This window comes from Pectinophora gossypiella, chromosome 26 (assembly GCF_024362695.1).
Source record: "Pectinophora gossypiella chromosome 26, ilPecGoss1.1, whole genome shotgun sequence".
Lineage (NCBI taxonomy): Eukaryota > Metazoa > Arthropoda > Insecta > Lepidoptera > Gelechiidae > Pectinophora > Pectinophora gossypiella.
The window spans coordinates 1,726,536-1,740,860 of NC_065429.1; the positions used below are offsets into that span (position 1 = coordinate 1,726,536).

Genomic DNA, 14,325 nt, shown 5'->3' on the forward strand with positions numbered 1-14,325 from the left:
TTGTAAATTCCTAAAAGTATAATTAAAAAATCGAGAATATAAATTAAAAATACATTATTATAATATGCAATTTATTTCAAAACCGCTGATTAGGGGCAAGAACAACGAATACATTGGTTTTAATGTATAATTTATTTACAAAAATACGAATAATACAATATGACAACACTTTAGGATTACACTTTGGGATAAAATAGCTGAATCGTCGTAATTAATATTCTACAAAAAAGCTAATTTCATCAATAGAAAACTGAATATAAAAAAGTTATTTCCTGCGAATAATTTGTACGCGATTCAGAATGTTGATTTAAATTATATAGTTATAGCTAACTGTATACTTAAATTGATATAATACTCCTTAATTAGAATTTGTAAGATATTTTTGTCAACAAATAGAAATTATATTTAACCTCTTATCTGCCGAGATACCAGACACAAAATGTTATATTGTGTCTGGTCGAGATCTGCGTTCCGGCATTCGAAAGGTTAATAAATAATTATACAAACAAAAACACTACTACAATAACTACTGGATATTTTAAGTAGTTTTTTTTTATATAGATGCCTCTTCTGTCACACAAACTTCATTTTACTTTGACAGTTCTAAAACTAGCTTTATCTCTTTTCTGCACTCATTGTAAGTAAAGTTCGGCACTATTTTTAAAGTTGTCAAACTTATATAAAATAAAGTTTAGTTGTTAATAGTTGAGTGAGTATGCTTTCAACGCAAGAATGGGCACCTTTTTAGTGTCTCTATTTTATTCATATCATGACATAAATATCCAACAAACCATTTAAGTATCTAGTTAGAGATTGCTCCTAATCTTGGTTATTTAATGGTCCTAATTCCTGTCACCTAATTTTATTTTAAGCTGTCATTTTCTTATCCACCGGAAAGGAAAGGGACGGATGACTTAAAATTAAATTGTGTGCACAGGAATCAGCACCAATAGCGTATTTATATTCATTTATAAACGATGAATTCTCCGGTTAATTCGTCTTCGTGGTTGACGTTGCATTTCACGTTGCCTTCGAAGTCACATTGCTGGGACTTCTCGTTGAAGAAGAGACCGTCTGAGCAGTAGACCGACTGAGGGAGGCCATCAATACAACGCCAGTAGCGCTGGCAGTCACCCCTGGGGGAGAAAAGGGTTTGTAAGTGTTACAGAACGTCAGTAATACACTATTGGCATAGAAAACAAAGAACATTAACATAATATCACGACTATATCACGATGGGAGTCATTGTACATCCACCACAAGAGGAAAAATCCACTTCTCACCGAGCTATCTGTTAGACCACCTTTTGACGTGACTTATTGTAGATTTGCCGCAGATGGCATTAACTACTTGGCCAGACAAATGGGGAGCGCTAAAGGCTCTCACCCGGTACAACGTTTAAGACAACAGGCCTGAGGGTGCCCAGTTGGGCGCGAACCTCGGCTCAGGGCGTCGTCATGTTAGACCATCGTGATAGGTGGCGAGCCTTATCGACGTCTATAATGGTCAAGCCTACTATGTTGTGACTATTGGCATGAATAAAGGATAATACTACGTAACTCTTCGCCCTGTACCAATTCGTATCGGTCGCCGGCTGCCTGTCTAACCTTCCAACCCAAAGGGAAAACCAGCGCAATACAGGTTAAGTCACATACCTCCGAAACGCATTCTCGGGTATGTGGGTTTTCTCACGATGTTTTCCTTCACCGCTGAGCACGTGATAATCATTTATAATCCAAACGTGAATTCGAAAACGAATCCGAAAATCATTGGTTGCCGTACTGGGATTAAACTTGCCTATCTTCCTTATAAAAAAATCTAGATGGTTTACACTTACTTGTATGGGAGCTGTCGGACAGCAGCGGAAGGGTTGGAGCAGTCCAGGATGGCAGAGAACTTGGTGGGAGTGGCCACCTTCACGTTGTCGACCTGCCCTGATGACGGAACGAGGGCAGCTGAAGGAAAACAAAATCAAATATATACTTTAATGCACACGCATAATCCTTGTCAAAACTATAATAGACTGTTGCTGGGGAATCTCGATAAACATTCTTCCATAAACTTATGCCCTTAATCTCTATAATGTGGTTGGCAGAGCCACAATCAATCAAAGACAACTTGCAGCCACTGTTGATACGAAGTCCTTAGATGATGATGAACATCACAGTGACAAGGGATCAGCTTACACCCATAACAACTGTCCATCATGTTAGAAAGGACACGATCATCGACGGATTTTACGACATGCCCTGGAAGACAAGCAGCGTGTGTTTTATATGTTTTATTCGAGGCTCAGTAACAACTCCTGCAACTATGTTTTTATTCCCTTGGACTGCAGAATAAAGTTATACTTATTCCACAAGTATTTTTTTATTTAAAAAGATCTCATTATTCCTGGATTAAGAATATATTCATTTTTGTGACAATTATCACCACCGGGACTCGAAGCCCTGACCTCCGGGGCCGTGGCCCACGCTCAACCACTGAACCACAGAGGTAGTTATGAGTTTGTTTGTATGTATTAGTAGCAGTTGTGATTACTGACCATTGCCATGAGCGTTGTCGGAGCTGAACCATTCGAAGTCCCCGGACTCCTCGCCGGAGCCTTCGATCTCTTCAATGATCTCTCGCAGCCAGCATTTGGTAGCCCACGCCCAGTCGCATGTCTACAAATTGTATGAAGTTCAGTTACATTGCGTTAAACAACATAACATAACATTCGAAAGAGTGGGTTTATATTATTTAAGTCGTAATTAATTTGGGGATTTTCAAGCAAAGAGGGAAGAGGCACTATTTAAGTTTTTTTTAATGGTATCATTGGTAGATATCTAGTTTCTAGTATCCTAGTTACCACAGGTTTGAGTGAGGATTGGTAACGCGAGCGCTTCTATTGCAATGTATGTGCGGTGACGCAAAGGATACCGGTTAGTCATTTAAGTTTCCCTTTATCCTGGTAATTACAATCCCCTCGTGAGCGACCGCGCTAAATAATCCGAAAATTGTGGGGTGACCACAATTTTCATTATCACGCCGGATATTCCATTTTGTTATGTCTTTATTTAGTAATACTTAAAAAATATTTTAATGAAATTTTAATTAATTTATTACACTGGTGCTAATTCCCGTTAACACCATCTAATTTTATTTTAAGTTATATCTGTTATTTTCTTATCCGTCGAAAAGGAAAGGGACGGGTAATCGACAAGCATAAAATTTATGGAACACACGTCAAATTTAAGCACAAATCTAAAACAACCGTCTAAAAATTTTATATTGGCCAATTATGACCCGACAGAATTATGTTGACAGCACACGTCATACGGTTTGCATACCGGCGAGATACCTTTTTGATTCGTCAAAGTTATTAATTCATTTACTCAATCTTCCTAAAATTAAGAGCTGTCAATCATCCGTTCCTTTCCTTTTCGGCGGATAAGAAAATGACGGATATAACTTAAAATAAAATTAGAAGGTGTCTGCAGGAATCGGGGCCAATATTATTATTATATTCTATAAACCTGGAACCTGACATAGGGCAGCAGTAACTGTCAGTACTATTCAGAGGCGGAGGACAGGAGTCCTAGTATGGCTTTGTAATAGACTACTCTGGGCGCCATCCCACTCGCGTCAGACAGAGTACTGCGGGGCGGAAGGCAAGAGGGAAACCACTGCCCTATTTTTCCCTAAAAAGTAGCATGGAAATTGATGATGATGATTCTATAAACGTTTATATAGGTAGGTATATGTTATGGTTATGAGCCTCACCTGCAGAATAAAGTTGAAGATGGTCCCTCCAGGACAAGTGAACTCCACTTCTTTGCCGTGACTGCACATGTAGTACTTGTCGCACTCCTCGAAGTGAGGCAGCAGCAGGAACACCTGGAAATACACGTTGGACAATCAATCAATCAATCAATCAATAATACTTTATTGCACAACGACATATACAAAGGACATAAACATACGAATAAAAACATAAGTACAATAGGCGGCCTTATTGCTAAATAGCAATTTCTGCCAGGCAACTTTAGCGTGAAGGAAGTTAGATAGATAGATAGAATCTTTATTTAGGTTATTAAAATTGTATAATTTTATGGTTCAAATAAATTAAAAAAGTTAAGAATAAACACAACGTATTGCTATCAGAAAAAAATTAAAGATGAAAAATAAATATCTCGAGACAACTTTTTGACGTTTGCGTTTTTTGACCTGTTACTTAGCAATTAAGTACTTAGACGAATTGCTTCGATGTAGCCTATTTAGACCACAAGGGGAGTTTTAAAAGCCATTGAAGCAATTCGCCTAAAAAGCAATATATTGCTATTTTATAACATTAATTTTATAACACTGCTGGGCACAGGCCTCCCCTCAATCAACCGGAGGAGGTATGGAGCATACTCCACCACGCTGCTCCACTGCGGGTTGGTGGAGGTGTTTTTACGGCCAATAGCCGGGACCAACGGCTTAACGTGCCCTCCGAAGCACGGAATCATCTTCATTATTCGGACAATCAGGTGATTCAAGCCTGAAAAGTCCTTACCAAACAAAGGATAGTCTCACAAAGTGATTTCGACAATGTCCCCATCGGGAATCGAACCCGGACCTCCAGATCGTGAGGCTAACGCTCTAACCACTAGACCACGGAGACTGTTATTGTGAGGTGTATTTTAAATTATTTTGGCGTTGACACAAAAGTATAAAATAGTTGAATATAGTTACCAGGCCATGGGGATCGCATGAGAGGGTGTTGGGGTCAACATTGCTGAAATCCCTCGGCACACCAGCAACGAGAGCCGCGCTCGCCAGCATCAGAACAGCAAAGCTTTGAGCTGGAATAGAAGTACGTTGTAATTATAATTATGTGTAGTATTATTATGTAGTTTATGTAGTCGAAAGTGTATTTATTGTTATACGTACAAATATTCCCATGCTGCACTATCCCGCTATATTACATAATATTCAATATCTCCTATACTTAAAGGTTGCCTGGAAGAGATTGCTACTTAGCAACAAGGCCGCCTATTGTACTCATTCTATTTCTCTTTTGTTTTAGTTTTTTGTTTTTTCCTGTTTGTGCAATAAAGTATTTGTTATGTTATGTTGTTATGTTAGTTTTGATTCTCAGCCGGCTCGGCATGACTATCTTATGCCGCGCGGCGCGGAATTTATTATCCGAGGGCTTGGACCAATAGGATCAAAGAATGCTAACCACGTGGATATATTAAATCGATGCGGGCACGACGTCGTAGGTACGGTCACGAGCATGAATGCGTATACACTTTGGTACCATGTCACATTAACTTTTTTGACAAATTGAACTGTAAGTCTCACTAAATGTCAAATATGTTAGTGCGACAGAGTCCTAAAGTGGGTACATTATATTGCTCATGACTGTACATAATTAATAAAATCTAATGATGTGTTCTGCCTTACCCAAAAATAAAGATAAAAGATGCATATACAGGGTGTTAGTGACATCATAACGAATACTTTGAGGGATGATTCTGAGTTGATATGAAGTGGAATTTTCCGTTGCAAAAGTATGGATTTGAAAATAAAATTTACGAAAATTAAAAAAAATCATGAATTTTGCGACAGAAAATTCCAATCGTGGTCTGAATCATCCCCCTTAGTATTCGTTAGGATGTCACTAACAAACACCCTGTATATGTCTGTAATCCATGAAATTAGAAGTTTAAACAAAGGCAACTCTGTACAGCGCCACCTATTTTTTTTTTTTGAGGAATGTAGCCTGGAACGTTCTAAATACCTCAGTGAATTGCAGAAAGGTGTTTTTAAGGTCGACTTTAGTTAACGGGTCCATAAAGCTAAAGAACTCATCAAAAAAGACGTTGCATAAATCGCATGCAGCCTTTAAAAAAAAACTTTAAAACGACCTTTAAAAACTGAACTACTTCTAGCGAATAAAAAACATAGAATGCGTTCAAATTCAAATATATCTTAATTCAGTAGGTAACACAGTTGCACTTTGAATCGTCATTTTTTACATAAGGAACGTCTCCTCAGTCTTAAACTACTGCCGCGCTTCCCGAGCATGTCGTCGTAAAAGCGGCTTCGAGATCCTTTCTAACATGGCGGACGGGCAATGGTCTGATCATTATATCGAACCTAGATACTTCATACAAAAATCTCGTTCTTATGCCGCGCGTTCCCTTAGGTAGTTCTTAACGGCTTATGACCGCTTAAACTAAAGTGAGGCCGCCTATTGTACTAATTCTATTTCTCTTTTGTTTTGTATTTTGTTTTTTCCTGTTTGTGCAATAAAGTATTTGTGTGTGTGTGTGTGTGTGTGAGACCCTGTATACAGCGACATAGGTTCGGTTCAGCGCCGGGGTCAGGTCAAAATAAGAAAAGATCTTCCTAATTTACTACTGTGTCTGGCTGTTTCTATTCTACCCGCAGAGCGGCAGAGCGTGGTGTAATAATGCTCCGTACTCCGTGTCTGTGCTTGGTAATTATTAGGATAAGCAACATTACGTAGTACTAATGTATTCTATGTCAACATTCACTTTTTTATCTCGAATCAATAATTCCGGGTATAAAAATCGTAATTTGTTAGCTATCTTAAATAATGATAGCTAATCTTCTTATCTTATATAAAACACTTTAGGAGTTGTAGACATGCATAATCCATTATTAATTGCACGGTACCTAATAAAAAATATCTACATTGATAAGCAAAAAAATAATTTAATCAAATAGTTAAAATAGGTATTACATGGCTTTACAAAAGAATGGCTTTGTCTTTGTTATAAAAACAACTTGTGCGTTTTACTATTGCTTAATACATATCAAGGGATTTCATCACAACAATGAATACAACTGATAATAAAACTGATTCATTCTGACTACGTAGCATGATTTTGCAATTGACTATTTTTATCTTATCATTATAATTTAACTATTATTGGAAACAATAAAAACTGTACCAATGACCGTGTATCAGCGATGAGGAAATTGTAGAATCAAAACGCAAATGGCGTTTGTGCGAGCGAGCGAAACATCTTTAAAAAAAAAACAAAATGCTAGTTCGTTGGTCTTAAGCGTTAGCATATTTTTTGAAAACCCCTTAAATTCTTTAAAATCATGTCTTCTGACTCCGAAGATGACTGGTACGGGAACGTTACAGAACGACTACAGAAGATGAAAGACCAGTTTAACCAAAAACAAACAGAATCTGTGAATTTGTACGACGATTCCGGCGAGCTAGACGAAATCGTAAAAAAGTGCGTTTTGCCTCCAAAAGGCAAAAGAAAAAGCGGTAATAAAAGCGCTAAAGACACGCCTGACTGTTCAGTAAGTGATATTAGTAATATTTCCATTGATAATGTGTTAAATAATGCTTCGAAACGCGTAACTCGATCGTCTACGAGAAATAGCGGTGTTAATGTTTCCGATAATGTTAGTTTGCCGCCGCCTCGCTCGAGAACGCAAAGAGACACCTCAGCTACCAGCGAGAGTAGTAGTACGTCTAGAGGCCGTGGAGGTCGCGGCAGAGGCCGAGGGAAAAGCCCTAGAGGCCGCGGTAGAAGCAGAGGCCGACGCAATAGAGCTATGATAACAGACTTTGTGCAAGCCTTTACTTCAAGCTCCTTAGATCCTTCAATACCAATATACAGCATTGGTAATACCGCAGATTATCCCGATCAATTGCACAACCAACCATTGTTTAACAATCAACAAAAGAATGACGATGTGGTACTTGTTGGTGAAGATGACTCGTTTGACAACGAAGAACTATCCGTTAAGGTCTATTGGCAGAGTTCGGAGATATTTAAATTCTCAATAAGAAAGTATCAGAAATTGACACAGATATTTGATTATTTCGCTAAGAAAGAGAATATTGACAAGGACAAACTATTGTTTACGTACCAAGAAAAGATTTTGAAATCAGACGATACACCAGACTCCATAGATTACAGTATCGTTAAGTTTATTGAAGGTGGAATCGTTACCCAAGGTGTGTCAGATTTGGTAACGATGGACCGTCGTAAAATCAAAGATGGCATCAAATTGAAATTCCAATGTCAAAATGTAAAGAAACCACATGAGGTAACGATTCGACCCAATGAAAACTTATCATCGGCAATGATGCAGTATTCAGAGCACATAGAGATACCGATTGACAGACTGAAATTTGAATTTGACGGGAATAGTATATCAGGTATGTTTTCTTTACACATTACAGAAGACTATAGATAGCATAACCTGTATTTCTGACCTTTTTCATAAATATAGTTTCTTTAAATAGTGTGTCTCATTGCTTTTCTTAAATAACATAGGTATATATTTTTGTTTAATATTTATGTAAAAACGTCATAAATAAAGGCTTATATATATTATTATATTATATAGATACCATAACAGCTAAAAAGACAGAGAAAGATAGAGTAGTAGTTTTTTGAGTGAGAAAGAGAGAGAATTAGAGTGTAAAGATTTTTATTCTTGTAATATCACAAATTCACTACCATGTAAGACTGTGCTGTTTGTTGTCTTATTATAAAAATAAAACACACAAACATAAAGTTAACAATATAAACAAAACAAAGAAAAAAGAAAACAAAAAAAGAAAGTTATTTCTAACATAAAGTTCGGTATTTAAAAAATGTCCTAATTATTGATATGCCGTTCCAGTAAAAAGCCAAAAAACTTGTATAAAAAGAACTTTATTACCTATAACCTTTAGGCAGATAAGACCAGATTACAAAAAGAACTACTTGATAAAGAAGAACACTTACTTAAAAAAATAAAAACTTACTATTAAAGAATTAGGCCCTTACTATTAAAGTGTTTTTACAACGGGAACATTCTTGGGTACAGCACATCACTGGTTCTAATCATAAGGGTTATGAAACGTCAAAACACAAAATGACTAGAATTTGTACCTATGACAAGCAACCTGTGACATCATAAACATACATGATAAAATGTCACACTTATTACATTTTTCTTTATTAACTTTCCTTTGCCTAAGGGATAGGTAAGCACCTACAAAGCTGGCATGACCACTCAGGGTGTTCAAAGCCTCGTAACTAGAAAAAAAAAACATTAATAAGTAAAAAGAAAACGTCCTTTGTCACCTTTAAATCTGTCTTTATTTAGTAATCAGGATTCTATAATTTATCTTTGACCTAGGATACTACATCATTTATTATTATCCCACATATAGGTATTTAAAAATGACTCATTTTATTTTTACAACAAAAAAATGGTATTTCATATTTCGTAACTTTTAGAAATAAGATATTTAATAAAATTTATTATAGTTTTTTTAGATATATTTTTTATTAATATTTGAAATTATGATGATAATTTTCATTTCCCTATTAAAATTAACTTTTTTATTACAGGGAAACTAACACCAGAGGAGCTCGAGTTGGAAGGGGATGAATGCATTGATGTAAGAATTATAAGTTAATGTAGGTTCTAAATAAATCTATTGTTTTTATTTATTAATTTGTTGTATTTATTTCTCCTGTGTTGTGATTTTCGTTTCTCGTTGAATAATAACCCTGACGCCAGGGTTAGAAATGCATTTTCGGAGATGTGTGACCTAACCTGTATTGGGCTGGTTTTCGCTTTGAATTGGAAGGTCAGACAGGCAGTCGCTTCTGTAAATCTGACCTGTCAAATCTTCAGGTTAGTTAAGCGGACCCTGTGAAAATCGGGATAATGCCAGGGAGATGATGAAGAGGTTGGTAGTGGGATGGAAAGGCCCTAACGCGCAATTCCTATGAGAACCGCTGTCGCCGGTTCAACCCCACTCTCTTTTACTACTACTCCTGCAAACAGATAACTACGATATCTCTGCTGCTTCTCAAATTCCACAGCCACTTTACCGGCAATGTATATTCTATGTGAAAGGCTGCAATTTTATCATTACTTTTCGTCAAATACTGATTAAAAAAGGATTATTTTGATAAATAGCCGATCACACTTAAGCTTTCTAACGTTTTTGCGATAAGGACATATCTCGTTAAATATAGTCGATATTTGATTTCTTTTTCTGCAAATTATAATGCACAAGACGACCTTTTAATGTACTGTCGCGGAGCTCCGTGCGTCGTAAAGTTTGCGGACGAGTGGAGTGCAAAGTTGAAGTATGAACTATTTGCTGATACTTGTATGGCGCGCGTTTCACGCTCACTTGGCCCTTCCAATCTCTTTCTTCTATTCTATGGTAATCCACCTCACAACCCACATGATAGAAGAGAAGTTCTCAGTCCTTTAAACCATCATTGCCCATCTCCCTATCTTGTGAGGACAACGGCCTCCGTGGTCCAGTGGTTGAGGGTTGTGCTCACGATCCGGAGGTCCCGGGTTCAAATCCCGGTCGAGACATATCACAAAAATCACTTTGTGATCCCTAGTTTACTTAGGTCATTACAGGCTGATCACCTGATTGTCCGAAAGTAAGATGATCCGTGCGGAAGGCACGTTAAGCTGTTGGTCCCGGTTACTAGTTACCGATGTAAATGAGTAGTCGTTACATGAGCTATGTCAGTGGGCTTCGGTTGCTCAATAGTTACCCTGACAGCAGGGTTGATGGGGTTGGTAATCCACCTCACAACCCACACGATAGTAGAACAATAACCGACCTCATCAACCCTGGAGTCGGGATTACTATTAATCCATCAAAGGGCGAAGTAACGACTTAATATTCAATGTTCTTTATTTGCATACTATGATGGTGTACAAGTTGGTAAGTTACATATTAGTTTCACATAGGGAATACAATTCCGACTCGTAAATATTAACTGGGACCTTCTGCACAACATGTTTTCAAAGCATTGAGTCATCTTAGTTTTCGGACAATCAGGCGATTACAGCCTGTAATGTCCTCATCAAACCAGAGACAGTTTCACAGTGATTTTGTGTCCCCACCAGGAATCGAACCCAGTACTTCCGGATCGTAAGTCTAACCCTCGACCACTGGAGCACGTAGGCCCGTAACCTCGACCCCTTACGTGGACGGTATATGCGGATTAGCATAGGCCTAACATTTAATATGGGATTATGACGTCACAGAGTAGAAAGTAGATTAGATTTATATATGATCGATCGATTGAATTAATCTTATTAATAATGCGTATGATAGCAACTATTGTTGGATCTAACAAGTAGCTTATCAGCAATCACGCATGCACTTATGAGAATTACGATTGAATGACGTCAATATACCTAATGTAAAAATGAGTAGGGTAGTTACCAACTAATCAAATCAGTTACTTTTTAATAAAAGTCAACACACGAAATTACTATGGAATTTGTATGAAAAGCAACATATGACGTCATAGAAAAGCGTGACAAAATGTCTCAGTTACTTATTATTACATTAGGCGGAGGCCGCAGTTGTTCACAGTTCCTCGCGGACGAACCAAATTGCTGGATAACACCCCTCTCACGCGAGTCATGCATGTGTTAAATGAGTTTTCATGCTCTATGAGTGAATTTACAGAGGTTACGCTATATGTGTTAAGTTATAAAATGAATATTTATAAACAATAGTTAGGTACCTAATAAATTAGTAAGTGTTGTCAAGTTATGTTCCTACTCTATCGAATTGGTTATATAAACTGTAATGGTAGTTGTTTTTAATAAATAAATAAATAATTTTCCTTATTAAAATAATAATAATAATAAAAAAGTTAAAGTTATTAATAGAAAAAAGAAAACGTATTTTGTCACCTTTAATCTGTCTTTATTTATAGTAATCCGAATTTCATAATTTATCTTTGACCTAAGAAACTACCCAATTGTCTCGCAAAAGCTTTATTTAAAAAGCTCAACAGATTTTGTTTTCTTTTTTTGTGTGTTTGAGTAGGTATGTCAACAGATTTATGGAGTGGTGATTGGGTCGTGTACCTACTAAGTTTAAGATAAATTATGAATTTCTGAAGAATAAAGACAAATCTAAAACTAACGAAAAACATTTTCTTTTTCTCTTTAACTTATTTTTTTTTATTAACTGCCTATATACGTCCCACTGCTGGGCACAGGCCTCCCCTCAATCAACCGGAGTGGGTATGGAGCATACTCCACCACGCTGCTCCACTGCGGGTTGGTGGAGGTGTTTTTACGGCTAATAGCCGGGACCAACGGCTTAACGTGCCCTCCGAAGCACAGAATCATCTTACTTTTTCGGACAATCAGGTGATTCAAGCCTGAAAAGTCCTTACCAAACAAAGGACAGTCTCACAAAGTGATTTCGACAATGTCCCCATCGGGAATCGAACCCGGACCTCCAGATCGTGAGCCTAACGCTCTAACCACTAGACCACGGAGGCTGTTTTTTTGTCACGTTTTCCCATGACGTCACTGTGTGCTATTTCATACAAATTCCATATTCGTGTTTTGACGTTTATTAAAAAGTAACTGATTTGACTAGTTGGAATTGGAATTTGCCTATTGGTTTCGAGAACCGAGAGAAAAGTGACGTTATCAAAAGACCTTTGCCCAGCAGTAGCATCAAATAGGCTTAAGATAATATTGTTTTAAATCATTTAATTATGACTATTTATTTTATCATGGGTTTTTTTAAATTATTTATTTTACTGTCTAACAGCAAGCTCGTCGAGGTGTAGGTACTTAGTTCATCTTGCGATTTATGTAATTATTGCGTCAATAATCAATAACACATAAATTGATCGATAAAAAACCAATTAATTCTGAGATCGAAAGATACCTCCCTATGTAATCCGTTTTGGCAATTTAAAAAAAAGTAAGTTTGGCGGCGAGGGTGTGCTGCAGCCAAAGGATGCTGTCATGGTACCGAACAGAGCCCCAAGTAACTACAGTACCCCGCTAGCCACAAGTTTGGTAGTGTGACTAGGGATCGACGATCCAACGGTGTTATGTTTGAAGTTGCATACCTATGTAATGTAAATGCGTCTTGCTGTGTAAACTTGAGGAGCTCGGTGGCGCAGCGGTTAACGCGCTCGGTCTGCGATTGTTGAAGTAAAGCAACTTTCGCAAAGGCCGGTCATAGGATGGGTGACCACAAAAAAAGCTTTCATCTCGAGCTCCTCCGTGCTTCGGAAGGCACGTTAAGCCGTTGGTCCCGGCTGCATTAGCAGTCGTTAATAACCATCACTCCGCACTGGGCCCGCGTGATGGTTTAAGGCCCGATCTCCCTATCCATCCATAGGAAAGGCCCGTGCCCCAGCAATGGGGACGTTAATGGGCTGATGATGATGATGATGGTGTAAACTTGGGATGTAAGGGGCTCCAAATGACACCTTTCGGAGCCCAAGCCAACCTTGCCTACACGCGGTACATCCTGCTGTTCAACGAAAGAGGCTCTAGCGACCCACAAACACGCACTGGACCAGCGCGGTGGGCTTATGGTCCAAACCCCCCCTTTTGGGGGAGGCCTATGCCCAGCAGTGAGCGTCGTACGGCTGATGATGATGATGTGTAAACTTCGATATCGCGTTTCACGACTGCTTGAAGACTGAATTATTGAATGTGGCGCTATCATCCAAATTAGGAACAAAAATTTTATGAAACAAAAATATATGAACAATTTTTTTATGAATAGTGAGGATTATGAAGAAAAAATATAGGAAGAACAATTTTATGCGAGCCAATATGGACCCCGTTAAGCCGTTTGTCCCGGTTACTACTTACTGATGTAGTCGTTACATAAGCCATGTCAGGGGCCTTTGGCGGCTCAATAATAACCCTGATACCAGGGTTGATGGGGTTGGTATTCCTCACAACCCACGCGACAGAATAAGAAGACTGTTTATTGTAGTTAAGTACATGAGCCTTATCACAAAAACACTTTGTGAGTCCTCTGTTAGGACATCGCAGGCTGATCACCCAATTGTCCGAAAGTAAGTTGATGCGTGCTACGGAATCCCGAAGGCACTTTAAGCCGTTGGTCCCGGTCCAAACCGTATCCGGCGACGGCGACTCCTAAATATCTATCCTGAGTCGTTGTTGTGGTAGCTCTGATGTGGCTAGCGAAACTGAACTTGGACTTGAAGGTCCGGTCACACGGCGCACAACAAAGCTGGCCTGACGAATTGAGTGTGTAGTACGTAGGTACGTAGTCGTTACATGAGCCATGGCAGGGGCCTTTGGCGGCTCAATAGTAACCCTGACACCAGGGTTGATGGGGTTGGTCCTTGATCTCAAGCCTCGAGAGAAGATAATGTTTATTTGTAAAATACTTACCAATCATGTTTTAGTATATTTGATAACAGCGATAACACAAAACAAAAATGTTAGAAACTAGGTACAGAGAACACTGGGGCACACTATCTAAAGCTATTGGACAGGAACAAAAAATATGCTATA

General features: G+C 38.2%; 2 protein-coding genes across 2 annotated transcripts; one reads left to right on the top strand and one right to left on the bottom strand.

Annotated features, from left to right (window-relative positions):
- Positions 1-552: 552 nt before the first annotated feature.
- On the bottom strand, positions 553-14,325 carry LOC126378520 (protein obstructor-E-like). The gene is made up of 6 exons (XM_050026936.1): positions 14,203-14,325; positions 4,720-4,829; positions 3,766-3,879; positions 2,546-2,666; positions 1,838-1,955; positions 553-1,136 (listed from the first exon to the last, which is right to left on the bottom strand). Exons 1-6 carry the CDS (start codon positions 14,207-14,209, stop codon positions 965-967), a joined length of 642 nt encoding a protein of 213 aa, XP_049882893.1. The 5' UTR covers positions 14,210-14,325; the 3' UTR covers positions 553-964.
- LOC126378456 (uncharacterized) lies at positions 7,014-9,477 on the top strand. The gene is made up of 2 exons (XM_050026830.1): positions 7,014-8,185; positions 9,372-9,477. The coding sequence occupies exons 1-2, from the start codon at positions 7,108-7,110 to the stop codon at positions 9,437-9,439; spliced, it is 1,146 nt and encodes a 381-aa protein (XP_049882787.1). The 5' UTR covers positions 7,014-7,107; the 3' UTR covers positions 9,440-9,477.